This window comes from Podarcis tiliguerta, assembly GCF_965153285.1.
Source record: "Podarcis tiliguerta genome assembly, chromosome: Z".
Taxonomy (NCBI): Eukaryota; Metazoa; Chordata; class Lepidosauria; order Squamata; family Lacertidae; genus Podarcis; species Podarcis tiliguerta.
The window spans coordinates 15,972,452-15,988,500 of record NC_139553.1 but is presented as its reverse complement, the minus strand read 5'-3'; the positions used below and the strand labels follow the sequence as shown (position 1 = coordinate 15,988,500).

The 16,049-nt window shown below is 46.5% G+C and overlaps 1 protein-coding gene across 6 annotated transcripts in view; it reads left to right on the top strand.

The window, feature by feature from the left end:
• Nucleotides 1-956: 956 nt before the first annotated feature.
• Nucleotides 957-16,049, top strand: part of USP20 (ubiquitin specific peptidase 20) — a 39,081-nt gene continuing 23,988 nt past the window's right edge. The window contains exons 1-12 of one of the 6 annotated variants that reach the window (XM_083423514.1): nucleotides 957-1,452; nucleotides 5,090-5,187; nucleotides 5,916-5,969; nucleotides 6,222-6,284; nucleotides 7,679-7,810; nucleotides 8,420-8,516; nucleotides 8,645-8,714; nucleotides 9,182-9,295; nucleotides 10,188-10,266; nucleotides 11,275-11,707; nucleotides 13,129-13,266; nucleotides 15,764-15,912. In XM_083423514.1, coding sequence (XP_083279640.1) covers nucleotides 5,107-5,187; nucleotides 5,916-5,969; nucleotides 6,222-6,284; nucleotides 7,679-7,810; nucleotides 8,420-8,516; nucleotides 8,645-8,714; nucleotides 9,182-9,295; nucleotides 10,188-10,266; nucleotides 11,275-11,707; nucleotides 13,129-13,266; nucleotides 15,764-15,912 — 1,410 coding nt within the window. In that variant the 5' untranslated portion in view covers nucleotides 957-1,452; nucleotides 5,090-5,106. The remainder of the gene's footprint in view (nucleotides 1,453-5,089; nucleotides 5,188-5,915; nucleotides 5,970-6,221; nucleotides 6,285-7,678; nucleotides 7,811-8,419; nucleotides 8,517-8,644; nucleotides 8,715-9,181; nucleotides 9,296-10,187; nucleotides 10,267-11,274; nucleotides 11,708-13,128; nucleotides 13,267-15,763; nucleotides 15,913-16,049) is intronic. The other 5 variants (XM_083423513.1, XM_083423512.1, XM_083423517.1 and 2 more) reach the window with 5 other exon arrangements.

The following is a 16,049-nucleotide window of genomic DNA, read 5'->3' as shown; positions in this document are numbered from 1 at the left end:
TCCCAAGCTTGTGAAGCATTCATAACCCCTCATCCCTCGCTAGTGGTTGAGTACTCAATTTGTGCCCCACCTTTTCCTCCAAGGGGCTCAATGTGTTGCACAAAGAATCACAGAATTGTGAAGTTGGAAGGGATCCTGAGGGTCATCTAGTCCAGCCCCCTGCAATGCACGAGTCTCAACTAAATAATCTATGGCAGATGACCATCCAACCTCTGCTTAAAAGCCTTCATAGAAGACAAGATTCATCCGGCAAGATTTGTTTTTGAGAAACCCAAGCTGGGTCTTAATAATCACAGCATTCTTTTCTGTTTAGTTATCTGTTCTAAGACCTTTCCTGGTTTGATATCAAGCTGACCCTTCTGTAGTTACCAGGGACTTCTTCTCCCCCCCCCTTTTGAAGATGAGGGCAACATTTGCCAGCCTCTAATCTGCAGGGGCAACAAACGCTGTCAAGGAAGCGGAGACCATATTCTAAAAAGCCATAGTTATTGCTGACAGATTTTTTTCGGGGGGGGGGGTGGGTTGTGCTGGAGGAGGCGACACATATTCCGAGCAGGAGGTTCTTTCCTTTAAACCCTATATTTTGGGGGCACAATTTTTCTCTTCTGGTAACATATGGGGTGGATACTATTCTTGGCAGATGATTTTTTTTTCGTGGGGGTGGGGACACAGGAACTGTAGGGTGCTTTATGGAGAGTCACAAACTGATCAGGAGGCTCTTCACGTCAGATCCCATACTAGTGGGGCACCAGGGGTGTAACCCAGGATTTATGTTAAGGGAGGCAGGCTTCATGTTAGGGAAGGGGCAGAACCTCAGTTAGGTTTTTTTTTAATTGATTTACTAGATTTGGGGGGCAGCTGCCCCACTGTCTTCCCCCGCCTCAGCCCCGGCTACCCCCATGTGGGGCACACGTATCACCACTGCTTTTTCTCTTGGGGGGGCATTGACAGAACAGGGTGTGCTCGCTCGAGCGCAGCCCAACATTCCTCAGAAAGCACGGACATTCTATTCTACATGAGTAGAATGTCCCTGGTTTCTGAGGAATTCGCATTTTCGTGCTACTGTTCGGTAGTGGCAACGGCCTCCTTCGCTCCCTATCCCCGCCTCCAGGCCCGCCTCTGTTCCCTCCCAGCCCGGCTGCTGGTACCACCTCCTCCTCCTCTTCCTCCGCCTGCTCCTTCTCCTGTCAAAACCGCCCATCTCATCCGAGCTGCTGTCAGGCAGCCGCCTTTCCTCCTCCCGAGGAGGCCTGAGCAGGTAAACAGCGACCTACCTGAGAAAGGGAAAACCTTCCCCCGCATTTGGCCTTGGACACCCCGAGCCTCTTAGGCTTGCAGAGAGGACGATGAGCGCGGGGCGGCGGCAGCCTTGGGCCTAGTTGGGGTACCCGAAGCACCGGCCTCGCCTGGCCCGTCGCCCCGGAGAAGAGCGTTCCAGGAGGGAACGGGGAGGTAGGTGGCGATTTTGGAGCTGGGCAGATGCAAATTGGGTCACCCCCCAAAAAAAATCGGTATGGGGGAGCCATCAGCCACTTGAAAGTTGGGGTTTTAATAAAATGCTTTCTGATGTTGACCCAAGGAGGAAATGAAGGGAGGGGGCAGCCCTTTTAATGCACACCACCGTTTGCTTGAGCGGTGGGAAGAGGAGGTCCAAGTTGATTTTTTTAAAAAGCGCTCATTAATGTTTCAACCTGCCTCCCTTTAATATTATGGGGAACCTTAATGCATTAACTGCTGTTTATTCCTATGGGGGGCATTATTAATGCATCAGTCCCCCATTATTACTATGTGGAGATACTGGGAGAGGTAGATGCCTTTATAATTTTATTAACGCTATTACATTTGAGTTTGTGTGGGGAGAATCTGTCACATGTGCTGAATTTGGGGTGGGGCAGCCAGCTGTGCCCGTTCATTATTTTTAGTGGAAAATCTAATTGGGGGGAACAGCTCCAGACAAGTTCATGATTCTCCCCGTCTCACCCAGCTTTGTAATGTGATATTACTTTTTGGGAAGTGGGGTATGAAGATGGATTTTAAAATATTTTCTTCAGATGTTTCCTCTTGAAAGGGGGAGATCTTTGGTTGTGGATTTGTGTGTGCATTGTTGTTTAATGAGTTACTCTGAAAGGAAGAGTTTGTTTCAAAGTTCTGATCACCTAATATTAGTTACTGTTTAACATGATTTTTATGTCCCTTTTCTGCAGAGTGGTCTGAAATTTACACCCCTCAATTGTCTATAATTATGTACATTGAATTTGACTGACAGCATTGAACTGGGATAGTGATGGTATTTCAGCATTAAACTATAATGTAGATAGAATATGTCCTTTAAAAATAATAATACATATATTCTGCAATATCTATTTGTCTTCGGTGACACTGACACAAGGGCAATCATAGGAACATGTCTGGATCACAAATAAGAGCAGCCTGGCGGCAGGATAAGGTTAAAGGCCCATCTAGTTGAGCATCCTGTTCTCTCAGTGGCCAACCAGATGCCTTTGACAGTGATGGGGACCCTGTGGCCCTCCATATGTTGTTGGGACTCCAACTCCCATCAGCCCCAGCACATGTGGGAGTTGTCGCTTAGTAACATCTGGAGGGCCACAAGCGCCCCACCATTGGTTTATAGGAAGCCTGCCATGCAATAATACTCTTCCTATTTGTGATTCCCAGCAAATAGGCATTGTCACTAGTACCCAATGATGTAGCCTTATTCTCCAGGAGTTTGTCTAACCTTATTTTAAATATAGGAAACTTGATGGTGGAAAGCATTGCTTTGGGATAATACGCCAGAGTGTTGATGTGACAGCTGGACCGTGCGGTCAAGGTGGACTTGATGTTTCTTAATTAGGGCAGAATATGCCCTGACAGGATGTCAGTTATGCCCTTTGGGTGGCAACAGAGGGCTTGTGTTGGGAGTTGGCCCACTCTTTCCTTGGAAATCTCAGGGATGCAAAAATTCAATGGAAATTAGGTTTCTGATGCTGTATCTTTTTGTTTTAAATTTGGGTAGTTTGAGGGCACGCTGGAAAAACTGCAGCTTTGTGTTGTGTAGGCAGACTTGTGTGCCTGCACCCAGATAAAGCTGTGAATGTCACAGTAAGGTTTGGTGCATGTAGGATTTAACAAAATGCACTTGTGCCTTTTAAAATGGCAGGTCAGTAACTATTTGGTAGAATGGAGGCTTTCCCTTCCACCATGGCTCACGACACTCTACAATATGATCGAGGAAATGATAGCCAGAAGAATGGCAAACCTTTTCATTGCCTTTGCTAGCTTGGAGTGATATGATTTCCGGACTTTCAGCATACTTGGATTGCTAGAAAAAGTTGAATCATTAATCCGTTCAAGGCTTGTGTTATCCCCAGTAAATTGTTTGCGTAGGGGTGTGAAACCTCAGGACCGAGGGCCAAATGTGACCCTGATTTTCTTTCATTCTCAATTGTTTCCAAAGTCTCTGGTTTGATCTGCATTTAATTCTGGGAATTGTTTTTTGCCCCAAAGAGAACCCTGTAGAAATATGGTGGACTTCTGAATATTGGACAAAGAAAATAAAAGAATGGGACTGTCTGTGTCTGGCTGTCCATGGCTGCAGGAATGGGTGGGTGGGTGCAGGCATCTGTGAGAAATGGAGGGAGAGAAATGTCAGGTTGGATGATGCAGCAGCTCCAGCTGTTGAAGGGGAAAAAATGATGAGTAATGCGTCATTCGCTCACTGGAAGGACAATTGGCTGCTCGTTCTTGCGAGTGCTCTTTGGAGCTTTCTGTTCCTGTCATTGTTGCTTGGAGGTTCATTTGTTTTTGCCCTCTTCTGCCAGTACTCAGAATAACGATCTGTTCCTTTTCCACAGTAGCTGGGAATCGCTGCCTAGGGGAAAATTAATCCCTACAGTAACAACCATTTTTGGTTGATTTAGCAGAGCCTAAGATTTTGTCTCCTTGCTAGTGCCAGCACCCTCAAGTGGCAGAGATACCAGCTGCACATACACATTTAAAGCACATGGCTTCCACCACCACCCCGCAAAAAAAGAAAGAAAGAATTCTAGGAATTATATTGTTAAGGGTGCAGTGAATTGTGACTGTGTCCAGGGCAAACTACATTTGCTAGGATTCTTTGGGGGAAGCTTTGCGTTTTAAATGGATAGTGTGGCCTCACTCCCATAGGATGGCCAAGGACTTTGATGACTTTAAAAAAGGACTGGACAAATTCATGGAGGAGAAGGCTATTGAGGGCTACTAGCCATGATGGCTATTCTGTGTTGGGATGGGCCATCCCTGTTGATTCATACCAAAGTGGCAGTTGGTTCAAGACTAGGGTCTGTTTATGCAATGTAGTATGGACATCCAAGTCATGAGAAGTCATGGTTCCACTTTATTATTCACTCTATTGCAACTTTCCTCCACAAACTAGTGTCTTCCAGCTGGTTTTGACTACAACTCCCCACATATCCCTAATGTTGTATGCAGTTTTTCCAGTTTCTGAATGCTTTGTTTCATGGGTCATCAGACATGTACTAAACCATCCTTTGAATCATAGGACACAGAAGTGTGTTTCAGTCCGTACAAGGCCCAGAGTTTTCAAGTCCAGGTAGATTTCCTTGTCAGTAACCGTTTTTTCCTCCAGTGACCTGAAGTCAGCTCCAGGTTATGCCAAGCTAAGGCCATGCTAGCTAGAGGTCAACTCTGCACTGGAATGTGACAGACTGATACATATATGAAGCTCACTGGGTGATCTTCAGTTTTCCAATGCCTCTCAGCCTAACCTTCCTCACAGGGTTGTTGTGGGGATTAAAGAACAGTGGGGAGAACCATGTATACTACATTGAGCTCCTTGGTGAAAAATCATAGAATCATAGAATCATAGAGTTGGAAGAGACCACAAGGGCCATTTAGTCCAACCCCCTGCCAAGCAGGAAACACCATCAGAGCACTCCTGACATATATGAATGCAATAAATAAATAAATAGAACAAGACAGGCTTGTGGTTCAGCTCCTCTCATTTAAATCGTGAACAGATGAGCAAGCTGAATGTGAAAACAATCTGACCTGTTTTGCTGTCCCTCTTTCTCTCTCTTGATCCACACAGGTGAACCCAGGTGCAAAATGGGTGATCCCAGAGACATTTGTCCTCACCTGGATTCCATAGGTGAAGTCACTAAAGATGATCTGCTTCTTAAATCCAAAGTAAGGAAAAATTCATTTGCAAAAAAAATTACCCAATCCATAAACAATATATATTTTAAGACTGGGATTGAGGAGATCCTCAGTACCATGAGAATATCCTTGGGGAGAAGATAGGACTACTAAACCAGTGCAAGTCTGACTTTAAATATTCCCTACATGTCTGAAGCTCATTCCTAAGAGGAAAAGTTATACGTAGCATCAGGGTGGGGAAGCTTTGACCACCCACATGCTTGCTGGACTGCAACTTATATCATCCGTGACCATGCTGGCTGAGGCTGATGAGAGTTGGAGCCCTGCAAACTCCAGAGGAGGACACCAAGTTGTATTGTTGGACTTCAGCTCCCATCACCCCAGACTACTGGGCATGCAGGTTGGGGCTGATGGGAGATCCAAGTCCAACAATGTAGGGAGGGTCATAGTTTCCCCACACTTGATTGAAGAAGAGGCATTTCTTCTTTCATGAAGGAATACATCTTTTGAACAGAGGCATTCTCTCATCTTTGTGCATGCCATGGGGAATGTTCCTCCTTAGATCAGGGATGGAGGGGCCCTCCAGATATTGGTGGACTTCCAATTCCCATCATCCAAGCTTCATTGGCCACACTGGCTGGAGCTGATACGAGTTCAGCATCTGCAGGTCCATCATTTCCCCACTCCTTTGTCTGATGATGAGTCTGTCTCTGAGGATGATAGGCCACTGATAATTATTTCTCCTCATATGAAAACAGGGTACTTGCCAGTCTTGTGGAGCAGGGGGACCAAACCTGTGGGCCTGTCTTCAGGTAAAGACATTCTTTTCAAATACATTTTCCTGCACGCATGACTTTTATTTTTCCTGTTGTAAAATGTCATTCACAGCAAGTTACTGAACTGTACCAGGTAGACTTTTCACCTTTGGGGTGTGAAGTAGTACTATTTTCTGTGCATTGTGTGTGTATCCACACCCACCCACCCACGCACCAACCTTTTTATTGCTCTCAATATCTTTTGCCATGTTTCCACTGTGACTGTCAATCGGCTTTGTTTCACTTCAGGTTTCCTGCCCTTATGTTGGTTGCGGGGAATCCTTTGCTGACCACAGCACCATTCATGCACAGGTAAGAGATCTAGTTTCCCCAGAAAGCAAGTGAGCAGCCAGGAAAATTTCCTTGGAACTTAATTGTAACAACGCCCCCCCCCCCCAATGTTTAGCATTCAACACTTCTCTCAGCCATGTTGCTTTGAAAACACACAAGTATTGTCTAAATCTTAGGTCCTCTAATTTTTTGTACTTGTTGAGGGACATATTTTGGAAACGTAACACACTGTTGTGGCCAATTCTTGTGCCTATCTTTGCCCTGCACTGTTGGAGGCAATCTGCCTCTGAATACCAGTTGCTCAGAATCACAAGTGGGGAGAGTTGCTGTTTCACTCAGGTCCTGCTTTTGGGCTTCCTGTTGAGGCATAAGAATGTAAGAAGAGGCATGCTGGATCAGGCTGATAGCCCACCTAGTCCAGCATCTTCTTCTCACAGTGGCCAACCAGATACGTGTGGGATACTTACAAGCAAGATTCCAGCACAAGAGCACTCCCCACTCCTGCGGTTTCCAGCAGCTGGCATTCAGGCGCATTACTACCTCCAAGTAGCATTAAATTTCTGCCTCCAATCAGAAATATAAAATTGTTAGTCAGGATTACTGCTACCTGGAGAGCATAGCCATTATGACTTGTAGATAGCCTTCTTCTACATGAATTTGTCCACTCCTCTTTTAAAGCCATCTATGTTTGTGGCCATCACTTCATCCTGTGGGGGTGAGTTCTATAGCTTAACTATGCACTGCCTGTCCTAAATATTCCAACATCCAGCTTTGTTGAAGAGAGGGAGAAAAATGCCTCTCTATTCACTTTCTTCACATCATGCATAATTTTATAAACTTCTAGAAAGCCCAGAATGTAAGAAAGACTTCTTACTCGTCTTTCTCTAAACTAAAAAGTCCCAAATGCTGCAACCTTCTCTTATAGGGATGTTATACCAAACCTCTAAGGTGATATGTATCTTAATACCAGGTGCTCTGAATTGCATGTGAGGAGAATTGCTGTTGCCCTCAGGTGCTGCTTTTGGATTTCCCATTGGGGCATCTGCTTGGCCGCTAGGAAAGCAGGATGCTGGACTTCCTAGCACTCCTTTGGCCTCATCCAGCAGAGCTATGCTTACATTCTTATTGAACCTGAGGTTCTGTCTTCTGCTTCTGCCCTGACTGCATTGCAGTAGAATTCAAGATCAGTTGGATCTTGCCTGTGCAATTTCACAGTCCCACTTTTTGGGTACCATAGATCAGAAAAATAAGATTGTTAGTCAGTGTTACTGCTACATAGAGCAGCAGCCCATCATTGAAACTGATGGACATGACTGACTTCGGCCCATTAATTTCGATGGGTCTGCACCACATAGCTGGATGCAACCCAGATTGATTGGTGTGCTATCTGTGTTTGTGTGTTTTTAAATTGCTAGGCCAAAAAGCACAACCTGACGGTAAACCTGACAACGTTCCGGGTATGGTGCTATGCCTGTGAGAAGGAGGTTTTCTTGGACCAGCGGTTGTCCTCCCACACACCAGTCCCTCCATCAAAATTCATGGACCAGGTTAGTGTTTTGTGGCAAAGCTGGATGCTTTGAGTTACTCTTTTTTCTTAGCTCATGTGGTCAGTGTGTAAGACTATCCCAACTTGGAATGTAGTAGAGAAGTGTCAGGACCAGTGGGATCTACAACACAGTATGGTACCTTCATTACTTATCTTTAGTCTAGAACATTTCTCTTCAACCAGACATTCGACCGATTAACATTCTATGGCTTTTTAAATGTGTTTGTAGGAGGATATCTATTGGTTTGTTTTGCTTTTGTTTTTTATATTCTCATTTTGTATTTTTCTGTTGTGAACCACCCTGGCATCTTTGGATGAACAGTGGTATACACATTTAATAAATTATAATAAAATTGCTCTCTTTTTTACTTATTAAAAGCATTTTAATCTCGTTCTCTGGCCCCCAAATGACTGGAAGCTTACAAATGTCAGTGATGAGACAGTCCCTGCCCTCAGGCCTGACAGTCTAAAATACATGGCATGAAAAGAGAAGGGATTAGGAGACAGGAGGAAAAAAGAAAATTCAGCTGTTGTTTCTTAGTTTGGAGAAATATACTGTGTGGCAAAGCAGAATTGCCTTTGATATTTACTCCCCAACTTTCACTTCCAGGATCCTCCTCCACCCACCCATTCCCTAAAAGCCGTCCCCATCGCAGTTGCTGATGAAGGGGAGTCCGAGTCGGAAGATGATGACCTGAAACCAAGAGGTAAATCCAAAGGTCTTAGAGTGTGAAAATACCCCTTTCCTTTTTGCTTGAACACAGAAAATAAAAACGTAGCAGTGGGCATAATGAACAAGCCTCCAATCCCCTCTCCTTTTTCATTCCTTTTCTAGGCCTTACTGGAATGAAAAATCTTGGGAACTCCTGCTACATGAACGCTGCACTCCAGGCTCTCTCAAACTGGTGGGTTTTCAGAGTCATTTTCAGATAATTGCTATTTACAGACTGCCAGGTTGGTGCCCTCCAGATGTTTCAGACCTTCATCACCCTCCAGTCCGTATGTTTGGCACTACAATTCCCATTATCCCCCAGCCAGCATATACGGCACTATAACACCCCTCAACCCCCAACCAGTATGTGTTGCACTATAACTCCCATCAGCCCCCTATTAGTATGTTTGGCACGACAAAGCCAATCAACCCCCAAGCCAGCACGTTGTCGTCCAAAGCATCTGGATGTTGCACCAGCTTGGCAAAGGCTGCTTGAAGGCCAGATCTGGTGGCTTCTTTGGGGCCAGGCAGATTTTTTTTTTAGCCGCTTGGTCTCTTCCACCTTTTATTAAAGGCATCAATGTTTCCCCTTTCTCTCTGCCCCCAATTGAAGTTGTTGGATAAATCATAACCCACATTTCTTTCTTGTCTTCCTATCAGTCCCCCACTCACTCAATTCTTCCTTGAGTGTGGCGGTCTCGTGCGCACTGACAAGAAGCCAGCACTTTGCAAAAGTTACCATAAGCTGATTTCCGAAGTGTGGCATAAGAAGCGGTGAGTAAATCTAGGACACTGCGGCTGTAGGGACCACAGTTCACTGGTAGAGCACTTGCTTTGCATGAAGAAGGTCCTGGTGTTGTTTTTTGTTTAAAAAATAAGATTTTATTAAAGTTTTTTCACGATACAGTAACATAAGAGAAACTAATCTAAATTAAAACAAAAGCAAAGCAAGAAAGAAAAAAGAAAACAATGAAGGAAAACAAAAAATAGAAGAAAAGAAAAATAAGAGAAGAGAAGAAAAATAATAAGAACTACAGTGGACGCTAAGGTTGCGAATGTGATCCATGTGGGAGGCACGTTCACAACCCGCAGTGTTCGCAACCCCCAGCGCCGCATCTGTGCCCGCACAGGTCGCGATTTAGTGTTTTTGCTCATGCGCGAGTGCCAAAACCCAGAAGTAACCTGTTCCGGTACTTCTGGGTTTGGTGCGGTGCGCAACCTGAAAACATGCAGCCTGAAGCATCTGTAACCCAAGGTATGACTGTACTGATTTTCCATCTGTCAGTTATATAACAGACATTATTCAGAATATTCACTGTAGAATGACACCCAACTGATCTACATTCTGTTAGGCGATACTTTCCCAATCTTCTGACTCGGGTTCAGTTCCCAGTGGCCATCTAATTTTATGAAATATAATATCTAGGTAGGGCTGAGAAAAGAATTCCTGCCTGAAACCCTGGAGAGCTGATACTATAGACAATACTAAGCTAGATAGACAATGTAATTAAAGTAATTAGGTTTGTTTGTTTAAATAAACTCATCAGGGCCCCAAGCTATTAGGGGCTCTATGTACTACCTGTAACACCTTGAACTTGAAATTTATCTTGCACATCTCCAGAGATTCTATACATTTTCAACTTTGCTTTTTCTTCCCTAAAACCAGCCCAAGTTATGTTGTCCCCAGCAGCCTGTCGCATGGAATCAAGCTGGTCAACCCCATGTTTCGAGGGTACGCACAACAGGTGAGGCGGATGGCAAAGGGGCAATCCCAGATGTTTCTGATTCCCTCTTCCTGCTGCAGTAAGAAAATTATATTCTCATGGGCTGTGAGAAGTTAAACAGCATCTGTTTCAGTTAGGGAGCCAAGGCAGAGACTGAGTTACTGATACAACATGTAGCCTTCCAGAAGCAGGGGATTCCATTTGCCATGAAGTATAATAGCGCAGGGGTGGGGAATCTTTTTAAGCTTGAGAGCCATATTACTTTCTGGGCAAACATCTGGGGGCCACATGCAATTTTGTCTGCCCCTCCCCCCAGTAATCACAAAACTTTTTGTGGGAGGATTGTACAGCATCTACTTTGCCTGAAGAAAAGGCCCCAGTCTCAGTCCCTGGCATCTCCAAGTACAGATGTGATAGATCCTTGGAGAACTATTGCCAGTCAGTGTAGACAATACTGAGCTTGATGGACTAACAGTTCAACAGCATAGGCAGCTTTTTATTTAATTCTTCCTTTCATTCAGAACTATGGGGACTAGAATCTTACCCTTTTTTTTTTAAGGAAAAGGGCCATAACACATTGCATGCACAAGGTCTCTTGCTCAATCCCCACCATCTTCAGGTACAGCTTAAAGGAGCCTCTGTCTGGAGATCTGCTGCCTGCAGAGTCAGAGTAGGGAATCTTTTTCACCCTGAGTGTTGCATTTTCACATGGGGACCTTCTGGGGGCATATGCCAGTGGTGGGCAGAGCAACAGGTGTGATTCTTACTTTTGTACAGTAGGTTACACTCCAACCACAGATAGAAGCCAAAGCTTTCTATACTCCTCCTCTCTCCCCACATCTTCCATCCATCTTCCACCCAGGGGGAAGCACAAGAAGAGGGGGCAGAGCAGGGCTGTTGGAAGGCAAGTTCTGGGGAGAGGGGGTGTGACCTAGAAAGAGGTTGAATAGAGCACCCTAGAGGGCTGCATTTGGCCCCCAGGCCTGAAGTGCCCCATACAATATTTTCTTCTCTGCGCACCCACCCCAGGACACCCAAGAATTCCTACGCTGCTTGATGGATCAGCTCCATGAAGAGTTGAAGGAGCCAGTCATGGCTGAGACCCGGGACTCCGACTTAAGCGACATGGAAGACAAGCGGGAGTGTGACCGCAGCCCCTCGGAGGACGAGTTCCTCTCCTGTGACTCAAGCAGTGACCGGGGCGAAGGGGATGGGCAGAGCAAAACTGGGAGCTCCCTGGCAGAGGCTGAGCTGCTGATCCAGGACGAGGCTGGGCGGGGGATTTCTGAAAAGGAGCGGATGAAGGACCGGAAGTTCTCGTGCAGCCACCGGCGGAGCAACTCGGAGCAAGTGGATGAAGATGCTGATGTTGACACCTCTGTGACAGCAGTGGATGGCAGGGCTTCCCCAGAAGCGCTCCCTCCTTCCACACCTCATCCAGCCAGCCCCACTAGGACCCCAGGTACTCCACAACAGGTTCAGTGCGAAATGCTCTTGGCACCTGTGCCTGAACCTTGGAAGCCTCATCTCTCATACGCACCTTTATTCATATTTTTTCACTAGTTTTAAGGGAAGGGCCATAGCTCAGTGGTAGAGCATCTCTCATTGAAAGGGGGTCTAACCTCCCTAGGAGAATTTTACTCCTGAGGAGTCCTTGTGTGTAGTAGGACACTGGATTTTGCATTTGAAGCGCCTGCTTTCCCTTGGACTTGGGACATGATTGGCCTTGACGCCGGAGGCAGAACTAACTCTGGGTGCAGACAGCCCACCCTGCTGTGGCCTCGTTGCAGGATCTCTGCTCCTTACCCCCATATGGAGCTTGGCTCAGGGCTAGGAGTAAGGCTGTGGCCTCCTGGTCCTCCCTTGATGAGGAATCTCATAGCTGAAGCAGACTGTGGCTACATTTGGAAATTTGTTTGTTTGTTGCACTTGCATCCTGCCTTTTTCTCCAAAGAGTTCAAGGTAGCATACATACTTCTCTCCCTCCTTCTTTAAACCCCACAACACTTCTTCAGATATGCGCATGAATGCACACGAAAGCTCATACCAATAACAAACTTAGTTGGTCTCTAAGGTGCTACTGGAAGGAATTTTTTTTATTTTGTTTCAACTACGGCAGACCAACATGGCTACCTACCTGTAACTAGAATTGTGACGTAGGTTAGGCTGAGTGGAAGTGCCTAGCTCTAGGTCACCCAGTGTGCTTCATGGCCAAGTGGGGATTTGTACTCTCGTCTCTCAGGTGCTAGGCTGACCCTCTTAACCACTACCACCCCAGTATGAGCACCATGGCCACTACTCTTTCTAGTTGCTTCTTACTCCTTGCACCCAGATCAGTCCCTAACCCCAGAGAAAGAGAGAAAATGCGTGCACCTTTTCCCAGGGATCTGGTTGAAAGTTAGATCCGGAAGAATTAACCTGAGCCTTTGAAGCCTATAGAGCTGAAATAGGAAGTGGAAAAGAGTGTCACCCTTCCCCATTTCTTCCTTCAGCTCTATATACTTTCCCAGGGAGAAGAAGGTTAATTGTCCCACCACTTCATGCCCAAATGGGCAGTAAATGGGGAAGCCCAGAGGCCTTTTAGACACCAGGAAAGGACCTCAACAATACCATGGTACCCAGAGGCACCACATGACGACCCCTGAACTAGAGGGTCAGGCTGGAAGAACTATGCCTATCTTGCTAAAGCCATAATATCCTCACCTTCTGCCATGAGTAGAAGGTGCTCAAGTGCTTGGTAGCCAATCTGAGAAGTAAATGAAATAAAAAACAATTGGGGCTGAGTTGGTGCCCAGAGATGAGGGATTGGCTGGCTGAGCTTGTCAGACAAAACTTGTGTTCCAGTCCTCTCCACAGGCAATTTGTTTCCATTTCTTGAAACAGAACCAGACAATGATGCCTACACACGCTGCTCCTCTCGGCCCTGTAGCCCCGTTCATCACGAAGTGCATTCCAAGCTCTCGAGCAGCCCCCCACGCTCAAGCCCTGTGCGGCTGGGATCCTCCTATGTGCTGAAAAAGGGTAAGTCCAGGAAGCTTCCGGGTTGAGCTGCTTCTGTGGTAGCTGTTTTCTGTATAAGAACATAAGAAGATCCCTCCTGGACCAGACCAGTGGGCCCACATAGTCTAGCATCCTGTTCTCACTGCGGCCAACCAGATGCCCGTGGAACTCCCTCAAGCAGGAACCCAGCACTAAAGCCCTCACCTAGTTTTCAGAAGCATTACTGGAGGCAAAGCATGGCCATCACTAGTCTCCTCCTCCATCTCCTCCATGAATTTGTCCAATCCTCTGTCAAAGCCATCTAATCTGGTGGCCATCACTGCCTCCTATGGGAGGGAGTGACATACCGTATTTTTCGCCCCATAGGACGCACTTTTTCCCCTCCAAAAATGAAGGGGAAATGTGTGTGCGTCCTATGGGGCGAAAGCAGGCTTTTGCTGAAGCCTGGAGAGCGAGAGGCATCGGTGCGCACCGACCCCTCTCGCTCCCCAGGCTTCAGGAAGCTATCCGCAAGCCTTGCAAGCCCGGCTGGAGCTACCGTGGGCAAGCCTTGCAAGCCCGGCAGGAGTTCCCGCGGGCTCACAAGGCTTGCGGGCAGCAGCCTGCAGCCCGAAGCACGGGGCGCCCTCCGGAACGCGCACTGTGCTTCGGGCAGGTGTCCTCAAGCCTTGTGCTCCCGGCGGGAGGTCCCGCCGGGCGCGCAAGGCTTGGGGCGGCAGCCTGCAGCCCAAAGCACTGGGCGCCCTCCGGAGGCGCAGGTGTGCGCAAGGGCTTTGAATCAATAGTCAAATAGTGGATCTTATTCTGATTGCCCCAGCTAAAACCCTTACAACCTTTGCTGTCACCTGCTCATCTTGATCTGCCAAGAGAAAGGACACTGTGGCAGTGGTTGCGTGACCTGGAATGGACAATTAAAGAGGGGTGATAATCTTATTCCTCAAGTCTTTATAAGTGCAAGCCACTTTATCAGTGCAAGCCACTGATTCAGTACCTCCATCTCCACAGGAACATAAGTGTTTGTCGTGTGGAATCTGTTGGAATCGTCCCTCAAGTACAGCCAAGGGCAATACATTCAATCTTGCGAGAGTAAAAGCGCGTTTATCTTTTAGAATTGCTAGGTTATGCAGATAGGGTGCCAGAGAGTTGAAATGGGATGGTAGAAAATAGTCATACCATGGGCAAAATTTCCTTATTGTGGCCAAGTTGTTCTGACACTCGATATCATTTACGCGCTGACAAATTAAACTGTTTGCTTTACTAAAACCCAGAGTGAGTAGTTGTTGTAGTTATAAACCAAAAGACTGAAGTTTTTGATAGACAATTTTAGTCCAGGGGCTCTTGTGATAATCTTGTAGCACTGGGGATATTAGACCGGGGGGATTTGAGTTTAGGCAAAGCCAATAGTAAAGTATCCTACACCAGATCCGTAATTCTACCGAGAGAAGATTAGCAAACCTATAAAACTGTTTGGCTGCCAGTTCATTTCTGAGTACAAAGTACTCACTCCAGTGTTCAAAGTTCTAAAAGACCCAGGCCCATATTATCTGAGAGACTGCCTCCTTTCCTTACAGAACCTCCTGGGGGCCCTTTCATCTTCCATCAGGAAGAACTTTCTGACAGTAATAGCAGTTTGACGGTGGAACAGACTCCCTCAGGAGGTTGTGGACTCTCCTTCATTGGAGGCTTTTAGGCAAAGTTTGGATGGTCATCTATAATGGATGCTTTAGTTGAAATCCTTGCAAGGGGTTGGACTAGATGACTCTTGAGGTCCCTTCCAGCTCTGTTGTTGTTGTTGTTTAGTCGTTCAGTCGTGTCTGACTCTTCGTGACCCCATGGACCAGAGCACGCCAGGCACTCCTGTCTTCCACTGCCACCCGCAGTTTGGTCAGATTCATTTCTCTAATTCTGTGCTTCTTGGTAGTTCCACCTCCTTCAGAAGTGTGGGGTAGTAGTGGCATCCGGGGTGAGGGCCTTCTTTGTGGCAGCCCCTAAATTGAGGAATTCCTTCCGCACAGAGGTGGGTCTGGCTTCTTTGCTATACAGCTTTCAGCAAAGACACACCTCTTTACCCTGGCTTTTGACACCCAAGATGTGTGTTTTCAGGACCCACCCTGTTTCTGTGAATGTGATGTGTTTTAACTGTTCTCAATTCTGAATTTTAAATTATAACCAGTCCTGGGACCTGCTGGTGAAAGGGTGTGTGATATAAATTTGTTGTTGTTGATTATGATAAATTATAATTTGCACCACACTGCCCTTAACAAACCCAACTTCCGTCTGAGAGGGGCCACATCCTGGCAAACAGCAGAGCTGGCCCTGAATCAGGGATGTGAGGTCCATTAAGACACATTTGAGATGTGTGTTTTGGGGACCCACTCTGTTCCTCTATATTGTAATCTCTTTTAACTGTTCTCAATCCTGAATTTTGAATTGTTGTAACCTGCCCTGGGACCTGCTGGTAAAGGGTGGGCAGTAAATGTAATAATAATAGTAGTAAAAATACAATCTCCTTCCTCAGCTCAGATGTTGACTTCCAGCAAGAAGAAGAAGGAGGTCCGTTACCGCAGCGTCATCTCTGACATCTTTGACGGCTCCATCCTCAGCCTGGTCCAGTGCCTCACCTGTGACCGAGTGCGTTCCCTTACTGCTGCTGATCCAGGGAAAATGGCAAGAGGCCCACACTTTCCAAATCCCCTCCTCCTCCTCTGGTGGGGGGTGGGGGAGCCTTTGGTTTGAGCATCTGTGCCAAGTCAGATCATTGGCCCCTTTTAGCAAAGCAGTGCCTGCTCCAGGAGTGGGGAGGC